This window comes from Barbus barbus (genome assembly GCF_936440315.1).
Source record: "Barbus barbus genome assembly, chromosome: 28".
NCBI classification, from domain to species: Eukaryota; Metazoa; Chordata; class Actinopteri; order Cypriniformes; family Cyprinidae; genus Barbus; species Barbus barbus.
In genome coordinates this window covers 12,419,339-12,446,467 of record NC_136756.1, presented here as the reverse complement: position 1 = coordinate 12,446,467, position 27,129 = coordinate 12,419,339, and the positions used below count along the sequence as shown (strand labels likewise).

The following is a 27,129-nucleotide window of genomic DNA, read 5'->3' as shown; positions in this document are numbered from 1 at the left end:
GTAAATGAAAAAGAAAAAGAGAGATTTCACTTTGAGAGAGAGAGAGGAATAGAGGAATAACAAATGAGGTTAAAAAAGGCGCTTCTGATGTCACAGAAGGTGCGGCACTCCAAAGACATGTAACCTGAGTTGTAGCATTAGTCATGTAGTGATTATGAAACATGCACACTTTGAAGGGAGGGGGGGTCTTAAAGGTCAGTTTGCGAGAGAAGAGGACGCTTTGATTATGGCCCCTTTATGCCCCACCCTGCTTTATGAGCTTTGACAAAGAGCATACAGATCTCATTTCACTGTTCTCAGTCACACGCGTCAAGCGCCTCTCCCTTTTCACGTGCCTCAGTCTCCATCCCCTCTTTGTAGTACAGTCCTTCACATATCAGTTTTTTCATCTATCACTATCTTGTAATTTTTCCTTTTTATTATAGTTTTATACCCGTCTCTGTAAAATAATAACTTAGATAAGGAAATTTTCAAGATTTGATCATCAGTTGTTTATTCAAATGAGTCTGAATTGCCTCCTTTCTGGGGCTGATTTGCCCTTTGGAGTAGAAACCTATTCTATTCTCTTTCAAAGTTTGCCTCTAAATCAGCCATGTAATACACATAATGTACACAGACACCCACTGTAATGATAGCTCATATCTGAGCAAAGAAAATGTTACCTCTAAATGCCATACCTGTTAGTGAAAGCAATAATTACACATGGGGGTTGTCAAAGGCTGCTTCTTTAAGGATCATAGTTGTAGACAGAGCTCACCTTGTCTGTTTGAAAGTCAATCCAAGTTCTGGGTTCTTGTTTACTCATTAAAAAAGAACTGAGACAAAGAAGCAAATCAATGGTAAATGAAATCATGTAAAAATATGCTTAATTGTATTTTTATTTTATTTTTGTAGTTTGATTACTCCACGATTGAAGGGCAGTTCACCAAACAGGAGGACAGGAAAGCATCATCACTGGGTGTTCAAGACTTGCCTACCAACTCTGGTTGTTATAGTGACGGAGTGCAAACAGTACGGGCGTCTATGTTCGAACATGTGGTGGAAAGGCATAATGTTCAAGTGATGGAGGATAACATTTCACAAAACCTAAGAGCACAGCAGGAAAGCACAATTAAACCCATGCCCAGGCGAAACCACTCTTTGCGTATTCAAGATAACACCTTTAAAGCTCTTGAAGATGATGATCCTGGTAGTTTGGTCAAAGTAACCTATAGAGAACAAGTTTCTCCTTCCAGCCCTTTACATGTGGAGCATGTCTTTGACACTGTGGCTTTGTTTGGAGAGAACTGTGCAGTTAGTGAGGTTTTGCCAACTGCTTCCCTTGAGGACAGAGCTCACACACTGCGTTCTCGGCGATCAGCTCCTCATGGTAAAGAGGACAGACCTACCTATGAGATAAGTAACCTGCTAAAGGATGAAGCAGCCACTCCACGTTACCTCAGAGTAGGGGCATTACAGAAATGGACTGCCACAGAGGCAGAGAGAGAGACTGAATCTCTGATGGAGCAACAGAAAGAGATGTTGAGAAAGATGGAAGAAGAGATACAGAGGCAGACAGAATTGCACATGGCTGCAGCAGCAGCATTGGAGGAAGAGGAGGAAGACAGCGAAGCAGAAAGGAAGAAACAGTTAGAAGCACAAAAAGTTAGAGAGAGGGAACGAGAGGAAGTTGCAGCACCCAAACGGCCTAAGATGCTAGATGCCGAAGAGCAAATGAATAAACCTAGAGCCACTTACTTTGCTCTGACTGGTCAGATTCAAGAGCATGTGCATCAAGGTGAGAGAGTGGACGAGGAAACAATCTTAGGCAGTGTTAAACGAGGGATGAAGGAGGTTCCGTTTGATGATTTCACTGTTAGATCAGGACAGTGGGGTCCTCAGAATCCAATTGCTCCATTTAGAAGAAATCCTTCATTGGAAGCTGCAATGCAGAGAGATTTGCAAGAGGAACTGCAGAAAAATTACACTGGACCAAGAACAGATCACAGATTACAAGAAAGGGAACGGCAAAAAGCAGCCAGGGAGGAGATGGAATCACTAGAGAGACAAAGACTAGCAGAGTTTGAAAAGGTGAAGGAATTGGAAAAACAGCGAGAAATAAAGAAACAGAGAGATTTGGAGATTGAGAAACAAAAAATTGAAATGGAGAAATGGAGAGAAATTGAGATACAGAAAGAGAGACAAAAGGAGCTGGAAAGACAGAGAGAGCAAGAGAGGGAGAAACAGAGGGAGTTGGAGAGACAAAGGGAGCTGGAAAGACAGAGAGAGCAAGAGAGGGAGAAACAGAGGGAGTTGGAGAGACAAAGGGAGCTGGAAAGACAGAGAGAGCAAGAGAGGGAGAAACAGAGGGAGTTGGAGAGACAAAGGGAATTTGAACGCCAGAAACGAGAAAAGGAGCGACAGAAACAAATTGAATATGAGCGAATGAAGGCTGCAGAAAGAGAACTAGAGCAGCAGAGAGAGTTTGAGAGGCAACGACAGAAAGAGTTTGAACGAGAGAAAGAGAGAATGCTTGACCAAGAGAGGCTTAGGCTTAGAGAATTGGAAAAACAGAAGGAAATGGAGAGAGAAAGAAAGAGACAGCTGGAGTTGGAGAGACAATGGGAAATTGAAAGTCAAAAGCAGAGAGAACTTGAAAAACAAAAAGAGATGGAGATGCTAAAGGAGTTAGAAAGACAGCGAGAATTGGAGAGGCAACGAGAGTTGGATAAACAGAAGGCACAAGAGAGGGAAAGACAGAGACAATTGGAAAGGCAGAGAGAACTGGACAGGCAAAGGGAACTTGAGAGGCAACAAGAGTTGGAGAGACAACAGGAGATTGAAAGACAGAGGGAGACTGAAATGCAGAAAGAACTTGAAAGACAGAAACAGAGAGAGCTGGAGATTGAAAAATGGAAGCGACTGAAAGCAGAGGAGAGGGAGACAAAGAAAGAGCTGGAAGAACTTGAGAGGATCAAGGAGCTTGAGAGACAGAAGCTTCTTGATTTTGAGTTGCAGAGACAGCGAGAAAAGCAACTCCAACAAGAGCAAGTGAAACAGAGATCAAAAAAAGACAGAGAAGAGAGACAAAAGCTGTCTGAACGGCAGAGAGGTGCAGAACGACATCGGATGGAGACAGAGCAAGAGAAGTCTATACCTACATCTCCACTTCGGCCAAAAGTGCTAGATCTGGATGCAGTGTCTCTTGGTTTTAGGACTGGTCGAGACAGCCATGAGAGTAGCCCGACAGCCCGATGGAAGCAGCCCTCCCTTCATCCTAATGAGCTTTACAAACCTGGCATCTTAGATATTGATTCATTCAGGAGTCAAACCCAACCGGATACCTTCTCTTCAACTGGATTTGGAGGTTTAGAGTCAGGAAGTGTTGGTTCAGCGATTCAAGCTCGTCCACAGGCCACACAACCAAATGTTCTCCAACCCCAAACAGCATCTCAAGTTCAGTCTCCTCCTCAGTCCCAGGCTTTCTTCCAGCCCTCCCCAGCAGAACGTATAAGAACTCAACTCCCGCCACCTCTGCAACCTCAAATTCTGCATCAAACCCAACCTCACTCACTGCCATTTGCTACAGAAAGACCTAGGCCACAAACACACTCCTTGATTGAGACTTCGGATTGGCCATTTGTTGCTCAGCTGCCAAATAATGCTTGGGGACATACTAAAGCAGAGTTGGCTGTAGATGAGCCCCTTTGGGTATCAGCCATGGAAGGATCCAGAAGACCAGTTAGCACCAGACCTGGTAGCCTTGAGCACCAATTCTTGCGTCATGAGGATAGAGGTTCAAGTAACATTTTCACACCCAGTTCGACCTCTTCCATGTGTCCAGTCTTCACTCCTGTACTGCATCCCACTATTGCACAACCCATGGTTCCAATTCAAACTCCTGTGCTGACTGCACAACCAGGTTTTGGACCAATTCAAACTCCTGTGCTGACTGCACAACCAGGTTTTGGACCAATTCAAACTCCTGTGCCGACTGCACAACCATGTCTTCGTCCCTCTGTAGCCCCTATACTAACCCCAGAGAGATGCTGGACCTCAGAACCCTTGAATGTGAGGTCAAGTGGAGCTTTGGTTCCTCCTCCCACAAAGCCATTAGCTAAGAAAGAGACCGCAGTACCCACTAGTCAGGTTGCAACCTTCTCTGTCACCGATCCTAGATGGAGTCCAAACTGGGAGCTGGCATCCCAGGGACAGAGAGAGAACCGTGCCTCACACAGAGACAAAGTACAACAGGTGAGGAAGAACACACTCTGGCATAGATTTTTGCACACACACATTCCCACCGTATAGTCTTTGTGTGTGTTGCGTTTAGCACTGTATTGACATTGGTCAGTTGAATTGTAGAACTACCCAACTATTGGTATTGAAAAATGTGCTTTGGAGTGGTCAAATATTATGCCAGCTCTAGCTGTGTTGCATTGTGTTTCCTTTGAATTCTTTAGATAAGCTTGATTGTAGCCCCTTCTATGTTTGTGTAGAAACGTTCAAGGAGTATGTGTCGAAGATCTGCCCCCACAGAAAGCTCTGCTGATGCTGATGGTCCACTTACCCACGTGAGAACTCGCAGAAGTCGAAGTGCACACAAAGAAAGAAGTGGAGAGACCTCGGTAAGTAGAGGCATGATCAGAGTTAAAACTTTTCTTTTGTTTATTTTTTCATACACGTGCTTGCATACTCAAACCTAAGGCTGGGTACTCTATTGAATATTTACTCAGGGATGTGAGTGAATATGAAAAGTTTTGGTCAGTTGCAAATTTAGCATGTTTTGTCACTGCTGAGTTTAGCTTTTGTTGTCAGTTTTGTTTGTGGATCGTGTTTTGTTTGTACATCAAATTTTATTTTGTGTGTGTGGTGTGTAATGTATAATTACTATGTACAGTACCTTATTGTTGTTTGTTTTATGACCCTTTATATACAGCACTTTGGTCAACGTCTGTTGTTTTTACATGTGTTCAAGAAATAAACCAAACTTGAAACATCAACACAATTAAATGACACCCTCACAAATATTTCGTAGTAACAGTAATTTCGATTAAACAGTACTGCATTCCATCTGTTAGTTGGATGCAACTAAAATTAGTCTATGAAAGAGATTAAACGAAAAAAGTATCTCTTCTAATATGACAATTTATCAGAGACTTACGAGACTTAGCCAAAATCACTAAGGGCATAGTTTCTCACACTTCATCATAAAGTTTGTGACTTTGTGGTATTTGTTCAGTTCCTAACCTAAAACTTTTATTGAGCTATATTTCATATATTGTCAAAAAGCTGAAAAAATTAAAATGAGATTGCCAAGCCCTACTTTGCACATGGACCAGCAAACATCTTACATAAGAGTCAAGGTTGGAGAGATTGCTCGTTGACTTCTGATGATGTCACCCAGCGTTTAGAGACCAGATGTTGGAGGAGTTCCTCAACAATGTGAATAAAAGCTGTCATATGACCCTTTCTGGCATGTAGTGCTTGGCTAATGATGTTTGACCGTATCTGACGGACCTAATAGGCTTGTTAAAGCACATACTGAACTAGTTATTTAGGCTGAGGGTCATTTAAAGCTAATTGTTTATATTTATATGCATGTTTCTCAGGTATGGAGGCTAGCTAACTTGTGTTTTATTTGTGTGTGAATGAGTGGGTGGTGCAGGAATGCAGTCTGATTACAGAAAGGAGTGTCTTAAAGTTACTGTGTAATGGTAGAGCATTTTCTAGCACGGCTACACAGGTAGCATTGAGTAAGATTGTGTAAATCAAATAGTCATGAGTTAATCATGAGTTCATCAACTGTGTGAAAAGTTGTGAACGTGTATGGACAACATTAACTCCAGTTTAAACATTCTGTTGAAGAGCTTGAGATCAATCACTGCCTTGTTTTTGATGGACAGATTCATTGAAATTTCATACGAATTCCTGGATGATGAAGTGTTTTCAGGAAAGAGGAACATTTTTCCACCTGGAGACTTATTCCACAAGGCAGTTTTAGTCTCTTTTCCCCCTTAGTTCCTCTGAATGCATACATAGTGCCATCTGCTGTATGAATCAAGTTATTACAGTGTTGATTTTTATGGTTCACAGTTAGCGGTGGCCGGTGGCTATAAAAAGGGGCTGATCTGTCAGCCGAGAATATCCCCTTAACCTTTAATTTAATTTGAAACATTCTAGGACCGATAGTTTGTTTCTTATTTTAAACGTTTGAGTGTATTGTTCTTATGTGGGTGTTTGCATGTGGGCTTCAAGAGGAAGCACTCTCTCTCTCTCTCTCTCTCTTGCTCTCCCACTCTGATCGTTTCTCAGTGTTGGTCATCATAGGAAGTGTCATTTTTACATCACTGTGTGCTCAGAAGATTTACACAGATGCTGAGAGAGGTAGAGAAGTAATGAACATTCAAATAAACTTCACAAAAGTGAAAGACTGTAAGACATTCTTTTGGGCTAAATAGAAGGATTTTCTTCATAGAACCATGGCTAATTGCTTCTGTCCTTCCTGCTGTTGGTGGCTTTGGGTAAGCTTACTTTATTTTACTGTCAAGATGGTAATGCAACTACACATATCACTACACAACCACAACACTTCATACAATCTGAGATCAGTACAAACAAATGCTAGGTGGAGGTCCTGTGACATCTCTTGTCGTACATTGACTGATGTTTGACTTTTGGATGAAGCCAAATTTTTTTTTATTTATTTTTTTAGCGTAGATGCATTTTATAGCACATTGATTTGCAAAGTTGTTTCTTCCTCTGTAATTTGTGCGTATTATTCTGTTCAATAATATTTTCTTCATGTGACCAAGGTGAGGCCTCTGTTGATGCTTCCTGTTGTCTGGATAATTAAACAGATTGTTTTCACTCTGTTCTTTTAATTTCCTGAAACTTACTCAGGTGGTTAGTTTATTTAATTAACTTTGGTGGTGGACAGATGCTTCACTCTCCATAAAAAGTACTTTTTTTTTGTTTTCTGTCTCTCCAGGCATCTTTGAATGAATCCGATATGAAAAAAATCATTCAGTATCTATTATTATGTTATTAGGAATACAATAGTATTTTCTGCTTGTATTGTGCTAATATGAGCCTAGTACTCATGCAGTATCAGAAACTCTAAATATAGATAGATTAGATAAATTAGTTTTTTTAAACGATAGATATTTTATTCAGCTAGCACTGCCCATTGACTGGCTATGTGCATTCTCCAGATAGCCCAAAACATATACCTCTGTAGCATTTTTATTGGTTTTATCTAATGCTGGGCAATGATTAGTCGTGATTAATCGCATCCAAAATAAAAGTTTTTGTGTTCATAATATACGTGTGTACTGTGTATATTTATGATGTAGGCTATATATAAATAAGCACACATGCATGTATATATTGTTGTTTAATAATGTTATGTTTGTATATTATGTTTATATGTTATGTTTATATATTAAATAATGTTTAGTCAACATTAGAAGTGGATCAAAACCTTTCATCAAAGTTTTCCTAAAACCTAAAACCAAAATGCGTTCTTGTCTTAGGACAAATTTGATGAACTTTTTTGATCCACTTCAAAAGTTGACTGCTATATTTATATTTATATTTATATATATATATATATATATATATATATATATATATATATATATATAATATAAATTATATGAATATAAATATATGAAATACATGTAAATGTTTTCAAAATATATACTGTATATATGTGTCTTTATATTTACATAATAAATATACACAGTACAGACATATATTAACAAAAACTTTTTTGAATGTGATTGATCGCGATTAATTGTTGCCCAGCACTAGATCACTTGTCAATCATTTTAGTATTTGTATGAACCAGTTCTGTTAATGTAAATGCCCAAGCCAATCTCAAACAGTGCACAATACACTTATTCATGTTCTTATTCAGTTCCCTTCTATATCATCTGCACATCAGCAGCATCTTTGATTGTCATGTGACTATATGAGCCAGTTTTGGTGAAAACAAAGGGAGTTTAAACCCTTAAGGAGTTTAGATTTGTTTCATTCCCAAAACTAATTGAGCATCTTATTTAGCAAGCAAATCTCTTGCTTTAACACAGTTATGTCATGGCTGTGTCAGGAGACCTGTCAACTTGCACTGACTCATAATACAGGGCTCAAATAAAATGAATCCTCTTTCTCACTGGTTTTGTTACATGGCTTGATATATGAAAAGCCAAAATATCCACATATGTCATAGCCTGTGCCACTACCTGTGTATGCTGTAATTGTCAGTAAAGTTTTGACGTAAAGGAAGTAGCATCAGTGTTGACAGCGTTACCCCTTCCTGAATGGGCCATGTGTGGTTTAAAGAGGAACATCACACTATTTAGACCACTTGTTCTCTTTGGACTTTATAATTGCTCTGTTATCTTGATGTAGTCAGAGTAATAGGATGTAATGTGCCCAGCAATAAACCTTAATGTGCTGTTGTTTGTTATTAAAGGCTAAAGACTAACCCTTTAAAATGTAATTGGGATATAGGAACAGATTACACAGAGTGGTGCAACCAAAAATGGGGTCATGTCATTTTAAATGAAATATACCTACGTCACCACGCACAAAGTGACATTTATGTTACACTATGTTAGTTAGAAGAAACAGCTGCAGCTTGACAGCATTTCCGAGTACATTACAAGATTTGGATTTGTCTTTCTTTTAGTTGTCCTAAAATAATGGGATTACTGTGTTAATGGGCTTTTAGATCTATTATGAGGTTTCCAAAACTAGTGGAATATGTAAAGATCTCTCTATCACAAACTATACTGGCGATGAATGTATCTTCTAAGCAGCACTAACTATGAGTGATGTCTAAATTAATATACTGTATGATCAAAACAGTATTTATAGAAAACGCAGTAAGCAGCAGGTTCTGGTTCTTGAGGTGGTTTTACCATCAGGCAGATGACTGAATCATGAGCAGTGACTGTGACTCGTTTGAATTCCAGGCTGACAGGATAGTATTCTAGTGATGATATATTCATAAAAGTATAGTCGTCATTTTACCACTCAGCACTGTGGCTAATGCATGCATTTAATCGATACATGGACGTTAGCCAGATCTTCCTCATGTCAGCTGTATTTTAAATCTTTGCCTCTGATTATCTTGTAATAAGATGTGTGGTTGTGATTGTCATGAAAAAAAAGTAGATTCCACATAACTATTGTTCTGTTTCTATAAAAGGAACAAAAACTAATTTACCATTGATTGGCTTTTGTCATTTATAAGAGTTTCTTGTCATGCTGTTCCTTAATCTAATCTTAGTGATCTGTGTCTTCTGTGCAGGCCGAAACTGGAGCTTGCATTATTTTATTTAAATTGTATTTATTATTTTATTTTACTTTTATTATTAAAGGAGTTCACATGCAAGTTTTCCTGTTAGATTAGTGATCTAGATGCATGCATAGTTACAATATTCAACATTTAATTGAAATCTTAGACTTTACATGAGGTTTCTTTTGAAGCCTACTGTATGTGTGTAAAAAACACAACTGACTTAAAAAAGCTATGAACATTGTGACAGTGATTTAGATAGCTGTAATAGTATGTATATGTTCAATGTATATGTTATATTATTAATAATAATATTATTTTTTATGTAGATTTGGTCTCCAGTTAGGTTAATATGAAGTTTGTTTTCTCCATTTACATGATACAGTGTAATTCACTCTTAGTCCACTAGTGGGCATTTCATTGGCTAAGGCTTCACCTTTTTTCCTCCCATTTCAACTCATTATGTTTAATTCATACAGTACATCAATGAATCCAAAAATATATTAAGAAGATTTTAATGTTAATTTATTTTTCGCTTGCTATTTGTGCTGATTGCAAAAACTTAAAATCAGAATTGAAATTGGAATATGGAAATAAACGTCAGGCCAAAAAGGACAGCAAGTTTTGGTTGGTCATCAGTGATGTTTGCATGACAGATTGTGTACATTTGCAATGCAAACTAACTCATAGTACCATGTGCTTTAAAATCCTTACAAGCCAGAGTGATTTTCTCTAAACATGCACAGATATGTGCTATATCAGTCCCAATTATTTGTTTCTTTGAACAAATTCTTCCTTTGTTTTCTTTCATCAAGCATTCTTCTGCTCTCAGCAAAATGAGGTGCTGACAATATTGCATAACCAATGCACCTCTCTCCATCTGTCTCTCTCTCCTTCTCTTGCTCTCTCAAATCTGGAACAGTAGGGAACACTGCAATGCATATATCTTCCCCTCTCACTCTCTCTCTCTCTCTCTCTCTCTCTCTCATGCTCGTATCACAGGCTTCCCTTACCCCTCCCTCTCCGTCTCTGCTCTCATTTTCCTCCTCCCTCTGTTTTCTCCTTGAGCACAAGTCCTGTAGCACAGGGGTACGGAGGCAGGAAAGCTGACGCATTTCTGTTCTACCTGCCAGTACCTGCAGGGACACATTTAAGGACACCAGAGGAAAAGACCACCTTGAAACAGTATTTGTATTTTCCAATCAGCGCCTGAGAAACCACCTGGATACTTCTGGCTCTTAATTTCCATGTTTTACGAACAGACTTTCACCCTGGACTTTTGTGAAAAAAAGGAAACACTCATATTGGTCTCCAGCTTTCCGTTTGACCCTACACTGAGAGTTACGGACATTTTCCGACTTGACAGGTGGAGAGTTTTGATGCTTTTTGGGAGATGCAGTTGTGTTGAAGTAGCTCACGCTGCCAGCCAGGTTTGAGACGTGACTGGGAAAGTGTGTGTTTGACAGATTCATGAGTTGACTAGCGTTTGTTTGTGTATGTGACTCTGCTTACAGATCCACTCAAAAGACGCTCAAACATTCATGTAGGAGTGGTACACTGCTCATTTCAGACCATCTCTAGTGACACAGCTGTTGTTTCTCTATTAAATGTGAATGACATTTGCATGTTATTGATGCATTGATTGATTGAGATGTAACTATTTAAAAAGTGTTGCTCAGGTCAGTAAGTAAGGCATATTGAATCAGCCTCATGACATCACGCCACTCTATTTTTTGTTTAGGGACGTAATTGCAGGTTCCTCTGTGGTTACATAATAACTATAACTTTGTTGCTTTGTCACGGAGCATGAGGCATTGCAGAACTGCTGTGATCTCTGGGACAATCTAGTGTCCTCTGTTCTGGCTTTTACTATGATGTCTTAGAAAACTGTATTGTAGAACGATGGCTCTATCAACAGTGAGTCATGTATGAGCCTAATAGGTCCATGTAATCTTAAATTAGGAGTACCTGAGTGACTTAATGTTACTATAAATCTCTGACTCGCAATTGAAAATGTAGCTATTGAGGTCACTGAAAATAGTCCCCTAACTTTGGACAAGCATTGTTGGAAGTTAGATCACGGTCGACTGCTTGGTGGCAATTTGCAGTTTGTATCGTACTGAAGTGCTAAGTGGAGCACAATCTGTCCTAGCCTTGCTCTGGAGACATGTTGTATCAGAACAACACTTAAGTTGCTGGACTGGGCTAAAGAGGAAGGTCCTCCATATCATAAAGTGCTACCCAACCATGAAATTTACACACAGATGCACTTTCAACTGGACATCTCTGGACTGGATTCTCTTGTAAATCGAGGCCACTTCCCTTGAATTGGACTATCGTCAATGGACCTAAGAGCCTCCATTTGGGACTCTTGATTGGATGTCCAGTGTCCCAAGTTAAAGAACTTGACTGAAAGAGCTTGACATTGAGGACGCAAACCTTTATTAAATTTACTCGCTCTAAATCCTGAGCGATGGAGTATCTGGGCGACAAGTTGACAGTTGCCCACTCGCAAGTGTCGGGCTGGATGGGGAATGTGCGCCGTTCCCTTCAAGGCGCCCTCAACTTGGTCTCTAGTAGCGTGGAAAAAAGATCTGCAGGAGGAGGTGGAGAGGATGGAGGTGGCTTTAAAAGGGCTGCCTCTCTACGCAGCCTGGCCAGTCGCAGCCGTGAATCCTTCCGCAGATTCAACCTGCGCAGCCAACAGCGCTTGTCCCTGCGCAGACGATCCACCTCGCTGGCTTCACCGAGCATTCCCTCTTCTGTAAGAGAAACATATGCAATTTCTATCTTTGATTTACCCAAAATCAGCATTTCTAAAACCACCCATCTGACCCACCACAAATACAGGGTAGTGCACATACAGATTTTTTTTACCTGGCACCATGTAGCCCTCAATCTTTGTCTAGGTGGTCACTTTCCATTTAAACAAATCTGCTTAAAGGGATAGTTCACCCAAAATGTAAAATTCTGTCATTAATTACTCACTCTTCATTCATCTTTGATATTTTATAAATTAAGATATTTTTGATGCATTCGAGAGTTCTCTGACCCTCCCATAGATAGCAAGGATCCTTACACGATCAAGGCTCAGAAACGTAGCAAGGAGATTGTTAAAATAGTCCATGTGACATCAGTGGTTCAATCATAATTTTACGAAGCTACGAGAATAGGTTTTGTGCACAAAGAAAACAAAAATAACGACTTTATCCAACAATTCGTCTCCTCCACATCACACTATAGTGCCATTTTGGAGAGTATCACATACGTAAACAACGTATGCTGTTCTGTGTCAGCAGCACTGTACGCGGATATGCTGTTTACGCTGTTTACGCTTTGATCTGAACGTAAATGTATTCTCGTAGCTTTGTAAAATTATGGTTGAACCCCTAATGTCACATGGATTATTTTAACGATCTCCTTGCTACGTTTCTGAGCCTTGATCATGTAAGGATCCTTGCTGTCTATGGGAGGGTCAGAGAGCTCTCGGAATGTATCAGAAATATCTTAATTTGTGTTCCAAAGATGAATATAGGATTTACAGGTTTGGAACAAAATGAGGGTGAGTAATTAATGACAGTATTTTCATTTTTGGGGGAAATATCCCTTTAAAGTAGGGGTTGTCAACTCTGGCCCGCAAGATCCATTTTCCTGCAGAGTTTAGCTCCAACCATGATCACACTCACCTGCCTGTAACTTTATAGTGATCTTAAAGACCTTGATTAGCTTGTTCAGGTGTGTTTGATTAGGGTTGGAGATGAACTCTCCAGGAAAATGGATCTCGTGGGCAAGAGTTGAGAACCCATTGAGAACTCAATGTCTGAAAATTAAACTGAGCTTGCTTCTGTAGTTATCTCAAGCCTTACGGCAGGGGTGGGCAACTCCGATCCTGGTGACCCACCATCCTGCAGAGTTTAACTTCATCACCTATCAAACACACCTGACAAATCCAACCAGGGCTGCTCAATCCTATTCCTGGAGGTCTGCCTTCATGCAAAGTTTAGCTCCAACTCTAATTAGAAAATACACCTGAACCAGTTAATTATGATAATCAGGAATATAATTACAAACAGGTCTGTTGGAGCAGGGTTGGAACTGACGTTTGCAGAAAAATAGATATCAAGAACACAAATGAGCACCCCTGACCTATAATGACACTTGCAAGAAAAAACCCTGAGACTTTCAACCCTGAAAATTTCTGGTGGTTTGTCTGAATGACTAACCACGTTTCCCAATAAAACTAAGCTAGTTGGGAGACATGTCCATCCTATAAATTATATATGGACAGTAAACACAATACGATAACAGATGTTCACAGTTTCATTTAGCAAAACTATCACATTTATTTTGTTAAAAGCAGTGAATTTGGAGGTATTTAGATGGCTGTAGCATTGTTTCTCATCCCTGTTCCTGGAGGCACACAAACGCTACACATTTTCAAACTCTTCCTGATTTAACACGTCTGATTTACACTCATTACAATCTGATTCCACCAGCTTATTAGTAGAGATTCCAATGGTCCATCCAAAATCACATACTGTCTGAGTATGTTCTAAGGTGGATGAGAAACAAACTTTATGACCGTTAAAAAGTATATTCTATATGTATTATGAATGTGTGTAGTATTATTATACTGCTAGGTATATCTGTCAAGTTGTCATAGTCATGTGACTTGTACTGTCAGTTGTAGTTATTCACTCCCATTCCCAACCCTTTCCTGGGGCTTAATGGCTTAGTAAATTGTTTATCGAATGCTCACTTAAGAATCTCAATGGACGTAGTAGGTCATCCGGGTACTTTTTACCTACTGTTTTATCAATACTGTGAGTTTTCAAATCATATACTCTTTCGCCTAATGTATAGCATGGAAGTAGGCATATTCGTGCGCAGGGCAAGACCTGAAATGGATGAGTCAGATAAGGGACACATCCAAAATATGTACTACTGGTGTGCCTCCAGGAACAGTGTTGGGAAACAAGACTTCCTATGTCATTTGATCTGGATAACTTTCACATCTAGAGCCCTAGCAACTGCTAATTTTTAAACCATGTTCCTGTATTTTGTATACATTTTTTTTTTCTTTTGTACCCGGTGCCTCTCCATCTCCTACTGTGTATGTGTTTGTTGGTGGCTTGACCTTTGCAGTGGTATGAGAGAAGCTTTGAGATGCACAGTGAGCCCAGAAAGGCATTCAGGGAATGCTAGGTCAGCACAATTGACACAAAATGTAGACATCGTCTGCATGGGTACTGTTTCATGCATAGTGAATCCTGCCAGTACATTGCAAGGAGAGTTTGCATACACTTCTTGGACATTTGCATGCATGTTCTCAGCATGTTCTCATGTTACATGCATGTTTGCACCAAAAAGATCAAGTATTTGTGCTGTTGTTAGAGTTGTGCCTCAAAGTCAGTGCCTGTTGGTGTTAAAGTATGTATAAGCCAGATGAAAGCGGTGTTGTCCTGCATGTTCAACAAAATACAGAGTGATCTTAAAAGCAAGAAGCTGCTGTTTGTCTAAAACCATGAGGTGGAGTAAATCAGGGAATGCAGCAGGTTTTCAACTACATTATATCCTCCCTGATAGTTTACTTTCAGTCATGTCACATCTCATAATGCTCATTCACTCTGCTGTCAGTCAAGGGTTTTTCCTCCATCGCTCACTCTATTTGGGAGCTTGTGTGTCAGAAAGATTGAACAAAAAGAAAAACTGTACTGTACATTGCTCCTTGGGTTCAATGTCACAGGAAACAGTCAAAACAGGTAATCATTGTAACAGAATTAACTAGCCATAATGGGGTGTTTCCTGTGTCCTTCGGCCGTCATCACTCTCTCTGTGATATACACAGACAGAGTGCTCTATTTCCTCTTCAGCCGTACTATATATATTATCACACACGAACGAGCTGAGATATGAACACTTTGCCTGGTATAGTTTGAACTTTGTAACAATGCCTCAGGGTTACAGGCTCAGAATTGTGCATGTTTGAAAGTAAATGTGTACATTAGGAACACTTGAAGCATATTATTCGAAGCAAAAGCACCAGTAAACTGACTGAAATGTTAAAACTACTCACTAGAGACCAATAATCAATCTGCTTTCTTTAATACTGTGTCTACCAATACAATAGATAATATACACTAGCATTCTAAAGATTCTAGTTCTGTTAGATTGTAAGAAATTAATACTTTTATTCATCAAGGACACAATAAATTGATCAAAATGACAGTAGACATTTATAATCTTACAGAAGGTTTCTGTTTTAAATAAATGTTTCTCTTTTGAACTTTCTATCCATTGAAGAATCCTGAAAAAATAGCACAATTACCGCAAAAATACACTGAACAAAATTATAAATGCAACACTTTTGTTTTTGCCCTCATTTTTCATGAGCTGAACACATTTTTCATGTGTTCATAAACGTCTAAGATCTTTGATTTAAGCTCATGAAAAATGGGGGCAAAAACAAAAGTGTTGCATTTATAATTTTGTTCAGTGTAGTAAGCATTACTACTATTTTCAGCATTGATGATAAATGTTTCTTGAGCAGAAAAATAGCATTTCTGAAGGATCGTGTGACATTAAACACTGTAGGAATGATGCCGAAAAGTCAGCTTTGCCATCACAGGAATAAAATAATGTACAATATATTAAAATATAAAGCAGTTATTTAAAAAAAAACAACAACTAATATTTCACAGTATTACTCTTTTTACTGCATTTCTGATGAAATAAATGCAGCCTTGATGGATGCGGTTCATCGATTTAAAAGTTGTAAGACCCCAAAGTTTTGTACTTTTTTTGATAGTGTATATTATTTGGATAATTTGTCAACTTTTTAAATAGCAGCCATTCATTCTCAAGTGCCAGAGATTAGCCTTGTCTTACTGCAGTTGTATTTAATGTATGTAAATTCAGTCTTCCAAATGTCTTGCGCTGCTCCTTCACAGCCCAGTAATATCAACTGTTAATGTTTGATGTTCCCTCAGGTAAATGTAGCCACACCTTTGGTGGGAATGTTTTATGAGAATGCCAGGAGATGAAAATGAGTCTTTGAGCACACGCACCAATAAACATGTACGGTATGTGCGCTATTGGAAATGAAGAAAGGCCCTTGTTGACTCTGAAGACACACAAATAGGAGATTCAGATTTGGACATGAGACTCTCACAAGTGTAAACAGAAACACAAACGCATCTCTATAAACGGCCAATCATCAGTGGGTTGGTGTTAAAGTGACGACTACCCTTTTCTTTCTACCTCTCATCTTTTCTTTCCATCCGTTCATTGTTTCTTTGCTTCCCCCGATACAATCTTCCTGTTTGTGTAGTGAGATGGCGAGAGGTTTTCAAGTTCTCTCTCTCTCTCTCTCTCTCTCTCCGTGCTGCTGTGTATTTGTTATTTTCACACTGTAAGGTTCAGATAAGGGTGTTCTTATCCAGAGCTTTGCCCTTTAAAATAAGATATTGTTCTGTCTAGACCTACACCCTTATGTTGTCAGTGTGGCCCTTTAACCCATTACAACTAATGTTAGTTCTGAGTACCACTCCCAGTCGGGCCGGTAATTCTGATAAGTGTGTGTGTGTGTGTGTGTGTTTATTTATGTGTGGTTGGCAGGCTCAGAAAATCAGTTGCTTTCCAAGGTAAGCAGGCAGATCATTGGTGTGTCTTCATTGGAAGTGCATTGCTGTTATTAGCGAGCTTTGCTTGAGACACGGAAGATTTACCTGCCATAAATAAACCCAAATTGTTTGGATAAGCCAGAAATGAAAGGATTTATAACCGAACACACCCATTTCAGCGTCTTTGAGGGCAGATATATGCAAAGATGTGCAAAGGTTCACAGAGACATTTTGCTGATGCATTGTGTTTGTAGCCGATGCTAATGATTTAGCGCTGCAGTGCGTGTTAAAAGCTTTAGGTTAATCAGCCACCAGCTGTTTGAGACATTCATCTTGGCTTTTCCGGTCAAGTGATCAGCGTAAAAAGTGTAATTCCAGCCTGTGTTTTGGATTTGGATTAGTTATTCAGAACATACAATGTTTTTTTTTTTTTGTTTTTTTTAACTTAACACAAAGATTAAGAGAAGATGTGTCATACTGTTTGTGGCATTAGCTTGCATAGAAGCAACCATTTGATTACCTCAGTATGGTACTTTTACACAAAATATACCACAGTTTCAGTCAAAATACCAAAATTGCTGTACAATTTTTATTCAATCTGCTTGAAACAAAGTAAGTATCATTTTGTCATTTAATCTTCAACTGACGATAGTGGTGACTTGGTATTAGTTACCACAGTTTTGTTGTATTAACAGTAAGTAACTATTAGATCCCTGCATTTCGGCCCAGGCCTGACGGGCCCCGACTTTTTTACGTCTCTAGGGCCGGGCTTCGGGCCAATTTTCACATCATAGTTTAGAGGCGGGCTGGGCCTCGGGCCTGTTTTAGGCTTCTCCTTATTTTTATATTTTATCCATCAATTAGTGATGAAAAAAATTGCCGTGTTGGTGGAAATAACACGAGTCCATGCTACCTCGACTGTCAAGAGCGGCTCGACGGTGTTAAATGTCCCACAGCAGCATGTATGATGCATGCCGTCAGCGCAGCTGAAGAGTTCTGCTTCCAATAAATGCAATAAAGCTTGCCGTAAAGCCCCAGCAAAAGTAATTACCATGAATGTGTCTGGGGGAAATAGTAGGGGGATTTCCCCCAGAACTGGTGCGGACTGGGTTTGTAGTTGAAATGTGATCAGGGTTAATAGTCCTGCTGTTCTGTTCATGCTAAATTGATCAAACATAAGCTATGATCAGCCTGCCGGTCTGCCGCTGGCCACTTGGTTGTTACTTTAAGAAAGAAAAAATTTATTTAATGAACAAAAAATGCTCCAAACGTTTTTCTAAATGAACTTAATAAAAAAAACGAAACAAAATATAATCACTTTGCCATTACATACAAAACTATTTTAATAGCTGAAACATGAGCCATTTTGGGAGGAAAAAAAGACCTGCTCGTGTCGGACTCGGGCCGGTAATTCTGATAAGCTGCCGCACACGGGCCAGGCTTGGACCTGAGCATCTCGGGCCAGGGCCGGGCTAGGGCCTAAGTTTTAGGCCCGTGCAGGGCTCTAGTAACTATGGTATTTTGGTGGCAACTAAGTGTTACTCTGGTAAGAATAGAGGTTCATATTCTGTTGACTCCAGCAGTTACTATCATAGAGTTGACTGAATCAGTGTGCTCTTTTGTTATTGAGCTGTACATACAGACATCTGTTTCTTTTGTCTGTCCCAGCATGTGGTTATGACTAATGGTCTACCGAAATGGGTTTTTCAGTAGCCAGTGCTGGTACTGATATTTGCAGACCAGAGCGGGCTATTGTTAATATAAAATACTTTATATAATATTAATATAATGTAATAGAAAATAGTTTAGTGAAGCCAAATGTACACAGAATTGATAAAAGGGAATTAACGTCTTTTATTTATTAAATAAAACACTTAATTAAATTTTATATAGGCTAGGGTTTGAGTTTTGAATATTTATAATTAGCATTATAAAAAAAAAAAAAAAAAAACTGATGTTATGTCCTGATATAGAAAGCTGTGTGTGTGAGAGAGAGAGAGAGAGAGAGAGAGAGATGAGCTGTTTGTCAGGTGGGGTTTGTCAGCGCTGCTCTGATGTTGTCCGGTCTGATTCTCACTGCTCTCTGTTGCCTGTTACTCTTCCTGACAGGAAAGGCAGAGCTGATGAATGACATCCTGTGCTGTTTTCTCTAATGCAAACAGCCTCAACACACACTCTCCCTCTCATTCAGTCACTCACTCTCTCTCTCACACACACACACACACACACACACACACACACACACAGAGTCTCTCTCATTGATACTAATGACTTAATGCTCAGGTCAATACCCGTCTTCTTAAACTCTATATTTTGCTCTGGTGACTGTGTTTAAGAATTGTCTCAGTTTTTAGCTAGTTCCATTTTCTAGTCATAAACAAATGTGAATTTAAAGTAACTTAGCCACGCCCCGCAGGATGCTGAATTCGAATGGCAGGAAGAGGAATTCACGATGAGTCAAAGAAAGTCACTCATTAGAGCAAATTCATTAGTCCACCACAACAAATCAAAGAAGAACAGATCACTTGTTCTGTTAAAGGTGTCCATGGTGTAAACCTGTTGCTTCTTGTTTGGCTACATTTTGAAAGTAAATTAGAGCATTCTGGGTGTTCTACCATCATGGTTGATATGAATATATATGATGTATGGCTGTATGCAAATATTAAATGCTAATTGTTAGGTAGCATTATCAATTTACCCATTGATTGGTAATATAATCTTATGCTTTTATAAATAACGTTTACTAACAAGTAAGGTTACATACTAGGGTTTTTCATTGAAATAAAGCTTAAGCTTAACAGTAGATAAAAAAAAACTTAAACTTAGAAAATTAGAAAAGTTGTCTTTGCAATAAACTGAAATTAAAATACATTTTGATAATGTAAAATACAAGTTGAAGTACTAAAATTACTAAAAATAAAGCTGAAATAAAATAAAGATTAATGTTAATAATATACATAAAAGTATGCACATAAAAACAATAAAATGACTAGAACTAGAACTAAAATTAAAACTGAAAATATAAAAATAAAGAAATAGTTCAAAATATTATAACAGTATATAAATGATATTAAAATAACAGGTATATGCACTAATATTAAGGTCATTCTTGGTTAAATTGATTATTAAACTACATTATAACATTTTATTTGAATTATACAAATGTTCATATATTCATATTACTGGTATTCAGGAATTGATTTGAACTTCTCAAAGGGTTTTCAGTTCAGTTCTGATTGGCACAAACCTCTGACAGTAACATACGCAGTGCTCACACTCAGTTCTGTTTGTGATCAGCTGAGTGTGTGTGTTAGATACACTGTACCCTCTGTGGTCTCCTCATTAAAAGAGGCACGGTTGAATGGATGTGCTCACCAGTTCAACCAGTAGATTTCTATGCGGTCATTGCAGCACTTTCATGGGAGTCTCACCAGTATGTTCCTGTTTTCCTCGTCATTCATTTTCACTCTTGTCACACTAACAGTTCTTGTGACTCTGCTTCTGGTTTATTTGCAAATAGTTGCCTATATATTATATTATATTACATTACTGGCTGAAAATATCAGCAGCTGCCCAGTTATGACACCAGGACGCCAGTTTAATGTTATTTTTATTTATTTTAATTTGTTATTTGACAGGGACAATAGACAGTCAAAAACTGTCCCAGAATTAGCTACAGAGCTAAATTTCATCCGCCATCCCAAGGATGATGAACTGGTGTGGACTGGGTTTGTAGTTGAAATGTGATCAGGGTTAATAGTCCTGCTGTTCTGTTCTGTGATACACACAAGATAGTTTTATGCGCCGCTGGGTGGATTGCATCTTTTCTCTCAGTGATTGGCTAATGTCCAGCTCTGGTGCTGTGATGTCACACCTTAAAAGGAGATTTAGCTTCACCTGGTGGTTGTTTAGAGTGCTGCAGGGTGATTAACTCCCTCCCCATCTTCATTCATGCCTTTCCACAGGTAGAAGCATCATGCTCATTCAGAAAAACCCATGTCAAGTTCACTTCCAATATTTTTTTTGGTTTGTTTTATTAAACAAAATGACTAAATATTAAACAGTTTGTTTTATATACTACCATTCAACATTTAAAAAAATTGCGTGCGTGTGTGTGTGTGTGTGTGTATGTATATATATATATATATATATATATATATATATATATATATATATATATATATATATATATATTTACATTCACATTCAGTCATTTAGCAGATGCTTTTATCCAAGGCGACTTACAAATGAGGACAATGGAAGCAATCAAAATGAACAAAAGAGCAATGATATGCAAGTGCTATAACAAGTCTCAGTTAGCTTAATGTAGTACACATAGCAAGGTTTTTTTTTTCAATTATATAATAAATAAAAAGAGAACATAGAATAGAAAAAGAATAGAGCAAGCTAGTGTTAGAGTGTTAGCTTTGCTTTTGTTAATTGTATAATAAATAAAAAGAAAACAAATAGATAGAATGCAGAAATATTAGCTAGTTTTAGCTTTATTTATTTATTTCAAATAAATGCTCTTCTTTAAGTTTCTGTTCATCAAATAATCTGAAAATAATATATCAAGATTTCCACAAAAAATGTTAGACAGCACAAGGTAATCAACATTGATTATAATAAAAACAGTGTTTCTTGAGCAACATATTGTGATAATTTCTGAAGTATCATGTGACCCTGAAGACTGGAATCATGATGCTGAAAATTCAGCTTTATCATCACAGGAATAAATTATAATAAAATGCATTAAAATAGAAAACCGTTATTACAAAGCATTGAAAATGTTACTTTATAATATTACTGTTTTATAGTATTTATTACAGTATTTATCTTGGTGAACATAATCTTAAACTGACCCCAAATCTTTGAATGGTGGTGTGTTATTTTATCTCCATGGACACTAAACACAAACAGTTGAATCAAATTAAATTAAATTGCCACTAAGTTTTTTTTTTTTTTTTTGGTAATTTCCTGTTTCGTGAACTCATCAGCCACTGTTACTCCCTCAAAAAAAAAAGACATCCCTGTGTGAAATGATATTAATTTGGTAGCTTTCTTTCTTTTCTCTGCAGGATCTGGTAAAGCGGTGTGGTAGTGGACCGGAGGAGAATAAAGACACAGACAATCTGGTGCAGGAGACCGACAGTCAGTACAGCACATGGGAGACAGGACTTCGCACAGATGACAGGTGAACACATGGCCCCCAAAACCATAGAAAATCATAAATCAATTGTCCTCAAACTAACAAATCACTTCAAAACTGTCCTCAGTCACTGTTTGTAACTCAACACCAGGATCAATTGCATCTATTGAGTGGCTCATCTGTAACAGAGCTATAATGCTATAATGACCTCATGGACAGACACACAGGCAGATACATCTTCATTACAGAGCAGATCGGGCTTGTCAGAGAGGTTTGGTTACAGCAGTGACTAAAGGGATTCAGATGAAACGAGAGCTGATATACAGTATGTGAATCATTGGGTTGGATGGGTTGTATCTGTGCCCTGAAATGATCTTTTGATGGGTGGATATGTGATGTCTATTATCGGGGATGTTACAAAGGGGCGATGTAGCTGCTCAGTACTCATAGTTGGCCGGTAACTTCATTAGGAACTGCCAAATTATACATGCTTTAAACTCAATTATATGAACGGGAGTCTGACCAACACTCATGTAGGCCTAAATGACGTGTGCAAATCAGATTAAAATCAATGGGCTATAAACCATCTGCTATTGAAGTGGTGATTTAACAGAAGTAGCGACAGATCTTTTATTCCATATTTTGCCATACATCGGAGTGTAACAGATTATTGAAAAAGAAAAAACGTAGGTTGGGAACTTGGTTCTGTTCATTGGTTGTCGATTGGATGGAGGAAGATCTAAATGCTTGGAGTCTGGCATATTTCGCTAGAGAGAAGTCTGACATTTTAGCGGAAGATTGTTATGATGTTTTGATTCAAAATGACTTTCAAAATGTCACCACTCACCCTTCAAACTACTTTTACATTGGAGAAATGTTCCTCGCATAATATGAGGGAACAAATATAAAGAACAAAAACTGTCTGTTTTTGTGCTGCTGCTTCTCGTTCATGTTGCAAGTGACAAATTATGCAAGGGAAATACTGGCAAAAATAAATTAGAATAAAGTAATGCAAAATGCAGTTACATGATGAGTAATCAGAAATCTTAATAGTTACATGAATATGTAACATTTAATATATTTATGCATAAATCAAGGTGCTTCTTTTTTCCAGTTCACTGGCCATACATTGGTGTGGTAAAAAAGCTCAGTTTGAACCTCGTAGCAACTTAGTTTTACGGTCATGTTTTTGCTTTCTACATTTTCTGCACAAATACAGACAACATTAGACAACATTGTAGTAAGTGTGTTCAAATATCCCTTTTCCCCTCCTCAGCCTCACTCCAGCTACACCTTCATCTGATGACAACCTCACCCCATCTCCACGAAAGCCCACCCCACCCCACACGGCCGAACAACCCCTTCTCATCGACACACCAGATGGCTCGACCACGTCTCCTCAAAAGCAGACAGATCTGCCATTCCCAGAGGTCACTTACCCTTAAACCATAGGGATAGTTTTCATAAAAATGAAAATTGTCTTTTCAACCTCATGCCATTCCAAACACACAAGACTTTCGTTCATCTTCAAAACAAAAATGAAGATATTTTTAATGAGGTTTCTGTCATGACAGAAATAAATAGATTTTATTCAGACTTTTAGTCATGGATTAAACCACTTAATTCAGATGGATTACTTTTACAATGTCTTTATGAACTTTTTTTAAGCGTCAGAGTTTTGGTGGAATGGATTTAATGTGGGTTGACAGAAATCTCTCAGGCCTCACTAAAAGGGTAGTTGATGCAAATTCTGCAAATTGTCATCATTTGTCAGTCACCCTCATGTCGTTTCTGTGCAGCATAAAAGAACATATTTTGAATAATGTTGGTAACCAAACCATTTCAGTTCCCATTGACTTCCATCATATGGACAAGAAACACAATGAAAGTCAGTGGAAACTAAAATGGTTTGATTACCAACATTCTTTAAAATATCTTTAGTGTTTCATTGAAGAAAAGTATAGTCATATAGGTTTGAAATGACATGAAGCGGAGTAAATGATGACACAGTTTTCATTTTTTTGGAGAACAAACTCTATAAAGGGTCTAATTTGAATGCAAACACACAAAACTGCATGGCATTTGTTTGAAATGTTGCTGTCTTTGTCTGTAGACCCCCACAGCACTGTTAGACTCTAGTGCACTACGTACCAGGGTCAATCTGAACAAGAAGAGCATTCGTAGAGCCCCGCCCTCTCGAGCCGCCCGTCACAGCTCCCTCTTATCACAAGTACCCGAGGGAACCGGAGCAGATGATGAATGGCGCTACAAGGACTCAACAGGTATTACACACATCTTTGCAATGAGACGCGTGTACCTGCACATCTCATCCCACGAGGTTGAGTTTGAGTAGTTTGCGCGTCCTCTTTGCCTCATAATTGTCTTTTGTACCGTAGCAAAGTCGATAAAATCTAGTCTTCTGCACTCACTCTGAAGTTCTTTGTCTGTAGAGGAGAAGACAGACTCTTCTAAGCAGGGTAACGAGTCAGATTCTGAGGAGCAGGTCAAGGGAATTGAATCCCGTACTTCCTCCATGTCTCAGCCTCAGAGAGTGGCGCTCTTCCCTGGCATGGACCCATCTGCTCTCAAGGTAAGGGGATTTTTTCCACCAGTTTCCATTTCCATAACCTTGCAAAGCCTGACATATGAAATAATAGTCTGAAAAGTCTATTTTTTTAAATGGAACAGTATCTGAAGAAAAAAAAATCTGTTTTATTTAAAAAAAATATGCAATTTGATGCAGTTGCTGATATTTATATGGATGAAAAGTGAGATATTATAAAAATCGGATAGCTTGTTATATATGTATATATCAGTTGTCACATATCTTTCAATAATGTCTTAGTAAGATTATATAATATGCAGTATAATGCAATGATTATTAAGAAATGTATAAATAAACATTCCTCAAAAAGCCTGATGTATAATTTTTAATACTCTCCTTTTAACATGATTTAAAAAAAAAAGTACTATACAAAATAGTCAAGTAAACCAAAGTTGCTTCAGTCCAGTAAATGTTCATCTTGAAATTTTAGTAACAATATAACAATTATTCTTATATTTACTTTATTTCACAGCAAAAAGGTGATTACCATGACCTGAAGGTTAAATGTATTACGTTTACTTGATAAAACAGTATGAACTATCAAACAGACGACATTCAGTGAAGTTTTGATCATGCTAAAGACAGAAATTTGCATATCAAATATGATATACATGGCTGCAGTTCATAAAATGTTTATTAAGAAAAATAAATAAATAAATCTTACCGATTGAACAGAAACACCTTCCTCACAATGTTTGCTTTAGGTCTTACAGGCTAAAATAGTATGAGTTTGTTTGGAAGCTGGTCATTTTGCAGCTTGTTTGACGCGAGATTTGGTCATTCATTTCAGGCTCAGCTAAAGAAGAGAGGAGAGTCAGACAATCAGACAGATGGCCCTTCACCCTCTCAGCTCTCACGCTCACCCAAATCCCCGTTCTTGCCTCGAGCCGCCCGTGTGCTGCCTCCTGCTGGCGGCAAAGAGAATGTGTGAGTGCTTTTAGGTCAATAGGCATCAGGAAGTCTCAGAATGGTCTTGTTTGTTAGTACTGACCATTATGCTGTGGTATTTCTGGTGTTCATTTTTCTCTCTCCATCCCCTCACAGAGAAGAGTCCTCACCTCAGTGGCTGAAAGAACTAAAGACTAAAAAACGTTTGAGTCAGTATGAAAACGACAGTACAGCCTGAACGAGCAGGTAAATGGTCTTAGGTGTCTGGATGTGCAATTATAACTAGGCTTGTCACAATTTCTGTAGTTGATTGCAACAGCAATGGTTTTTTTTTTAAACACAGTTTTGATGCCATAGCATATATATTAATTCAAACTTTAATAAGTTTTAACAATTTTTTCTTATTGCAAGCAATAGATCAAATAAAGATTCCTTTAAGGTCTTTGAGTATTTGACAGCAACATTTAATTTTAAAGTAGAGAAATAAAAATGATTCCCTACATGTAGGCTAAAACTTATTCCACTTAAATTATTGGCATGATTATTAGATCCAATACATTCATGTCGGATAGTTCAGTCAAAAAAGAAAAATGTCATCATACCCACCCTCATGTTGTTTTAAACCAATAGGGGCTTTCACACTGGTGTAACCTTTTCATAGTTCCTAAAATTATTGGTGGAAGTTCCTGCTAAACGTATTTAGCTCTAGAAACTCCATTTGAGGAACTAATTTAACTCCTACTTCAGAGTAGGGTTTAAAACAGTCCTAGAGGAACTGCCAGTGACGTAAGTGCACGCTGATTGGCCAAACACATATGAAGCTACCCGGCATTTTTAAAAAGCCATGTAAAAATAGTTACTCCATGAACATGGAAAACATTTAGCTACCTGCTGTCTGCAGCGTTGTGTTCTTTTCTCAGCCTCGATGATATGTAACACTGCAAGTTGTCATAGGAGAATTAGTCAGATTTTCATGCTTTTTCAGTTGTGTAAATTGTGCGTTCACATTCCATCTCTGTTATCAAGAAACCCACGACACACAACAAAAACATGTCGGGGAACACTTTATTTTAAGGTGTCCTTGTTACACGTTACTTGTACTTACTATTATAATAGCAATAAATTATGCATAATTACATGCAACTAACCCTAAGCCAAACCCTAATCCTAACCCTTACCATATAGTAAGTACTGTACATGTACTTAATTATTACTACTGAGTACTTAAATGTATAATTACACTGTAACAAGGACACTTTAAAATAAAGTGTAACCAGATGTTACTGTAAGCTGTTTCAGAGTTCCTACTGCCAGCAGGGTTGCCAAGGTTTTCACTACAAAACCTGCCCAGTTGCTACTCAAAACTAGCCCAATCGCATTTTGAGGGGGGTTCCCTGGTAAAAATAGCGTCCCGGGGTGTAAAATACACGTTTTTCGGCAGGGTTCCTCTGGTAAAATGTGCATTTCAGGGGCTAAATATCACGTTATTGGGGGCGCTTCAACCCACGGGGACAAGGAAACAACTCCCGGCAACAGTGTTAAAGTAGCCAAATTCTGCATGAAAACCGTGGACTTGGTA

The 27,129-nt window shown here is 38.3% G+C and overlaps 1 protein-coding gene across 1 annotated transcript in view; it reads left to right on the top strand.

Annotated features, from left to right (window-relative positions):
- Positions 1-27,129, top strand: part of LOC306847877 (uncharacterized protein) — a 38,929-nt gene that overhangs the window by 9,803 nt on the left and 1,997 nt on the right. The window contains exons 5-12 of the mRNA XM_079382098.1: positions 895-4,233; positions 4,479-4,607; positions 21,987-22,102; positions 23,334-23,487; positions 24,171-24,339; positions 24,508-24,647; positions 25,453-25,589; positions 25,707-25,796. Of these exons, the coding sequence (XP_079238224.1) occupies positions 895-4,233; positions 4,479-4,607; positions 21,987-22,102; positions 23,334-23,487; positions 24,171-24,339; positions 24,508-24,647; positions 25,453-25,589; positions 25,707-25,788 (4,266 nt within the window). The 3' untranslated portion in view covers positions 25,789-25,796. The remainder of the gene's footprint in view (positions 1-894; positions 4,234-4,478; positions 4,608-21,986; positions 22,103-23,333; positions 23,488-24,170; positions 24,340-24,507; positions 24,648-25,452; positions 25,590-25,706; positions 25,797-27,129) is intronic.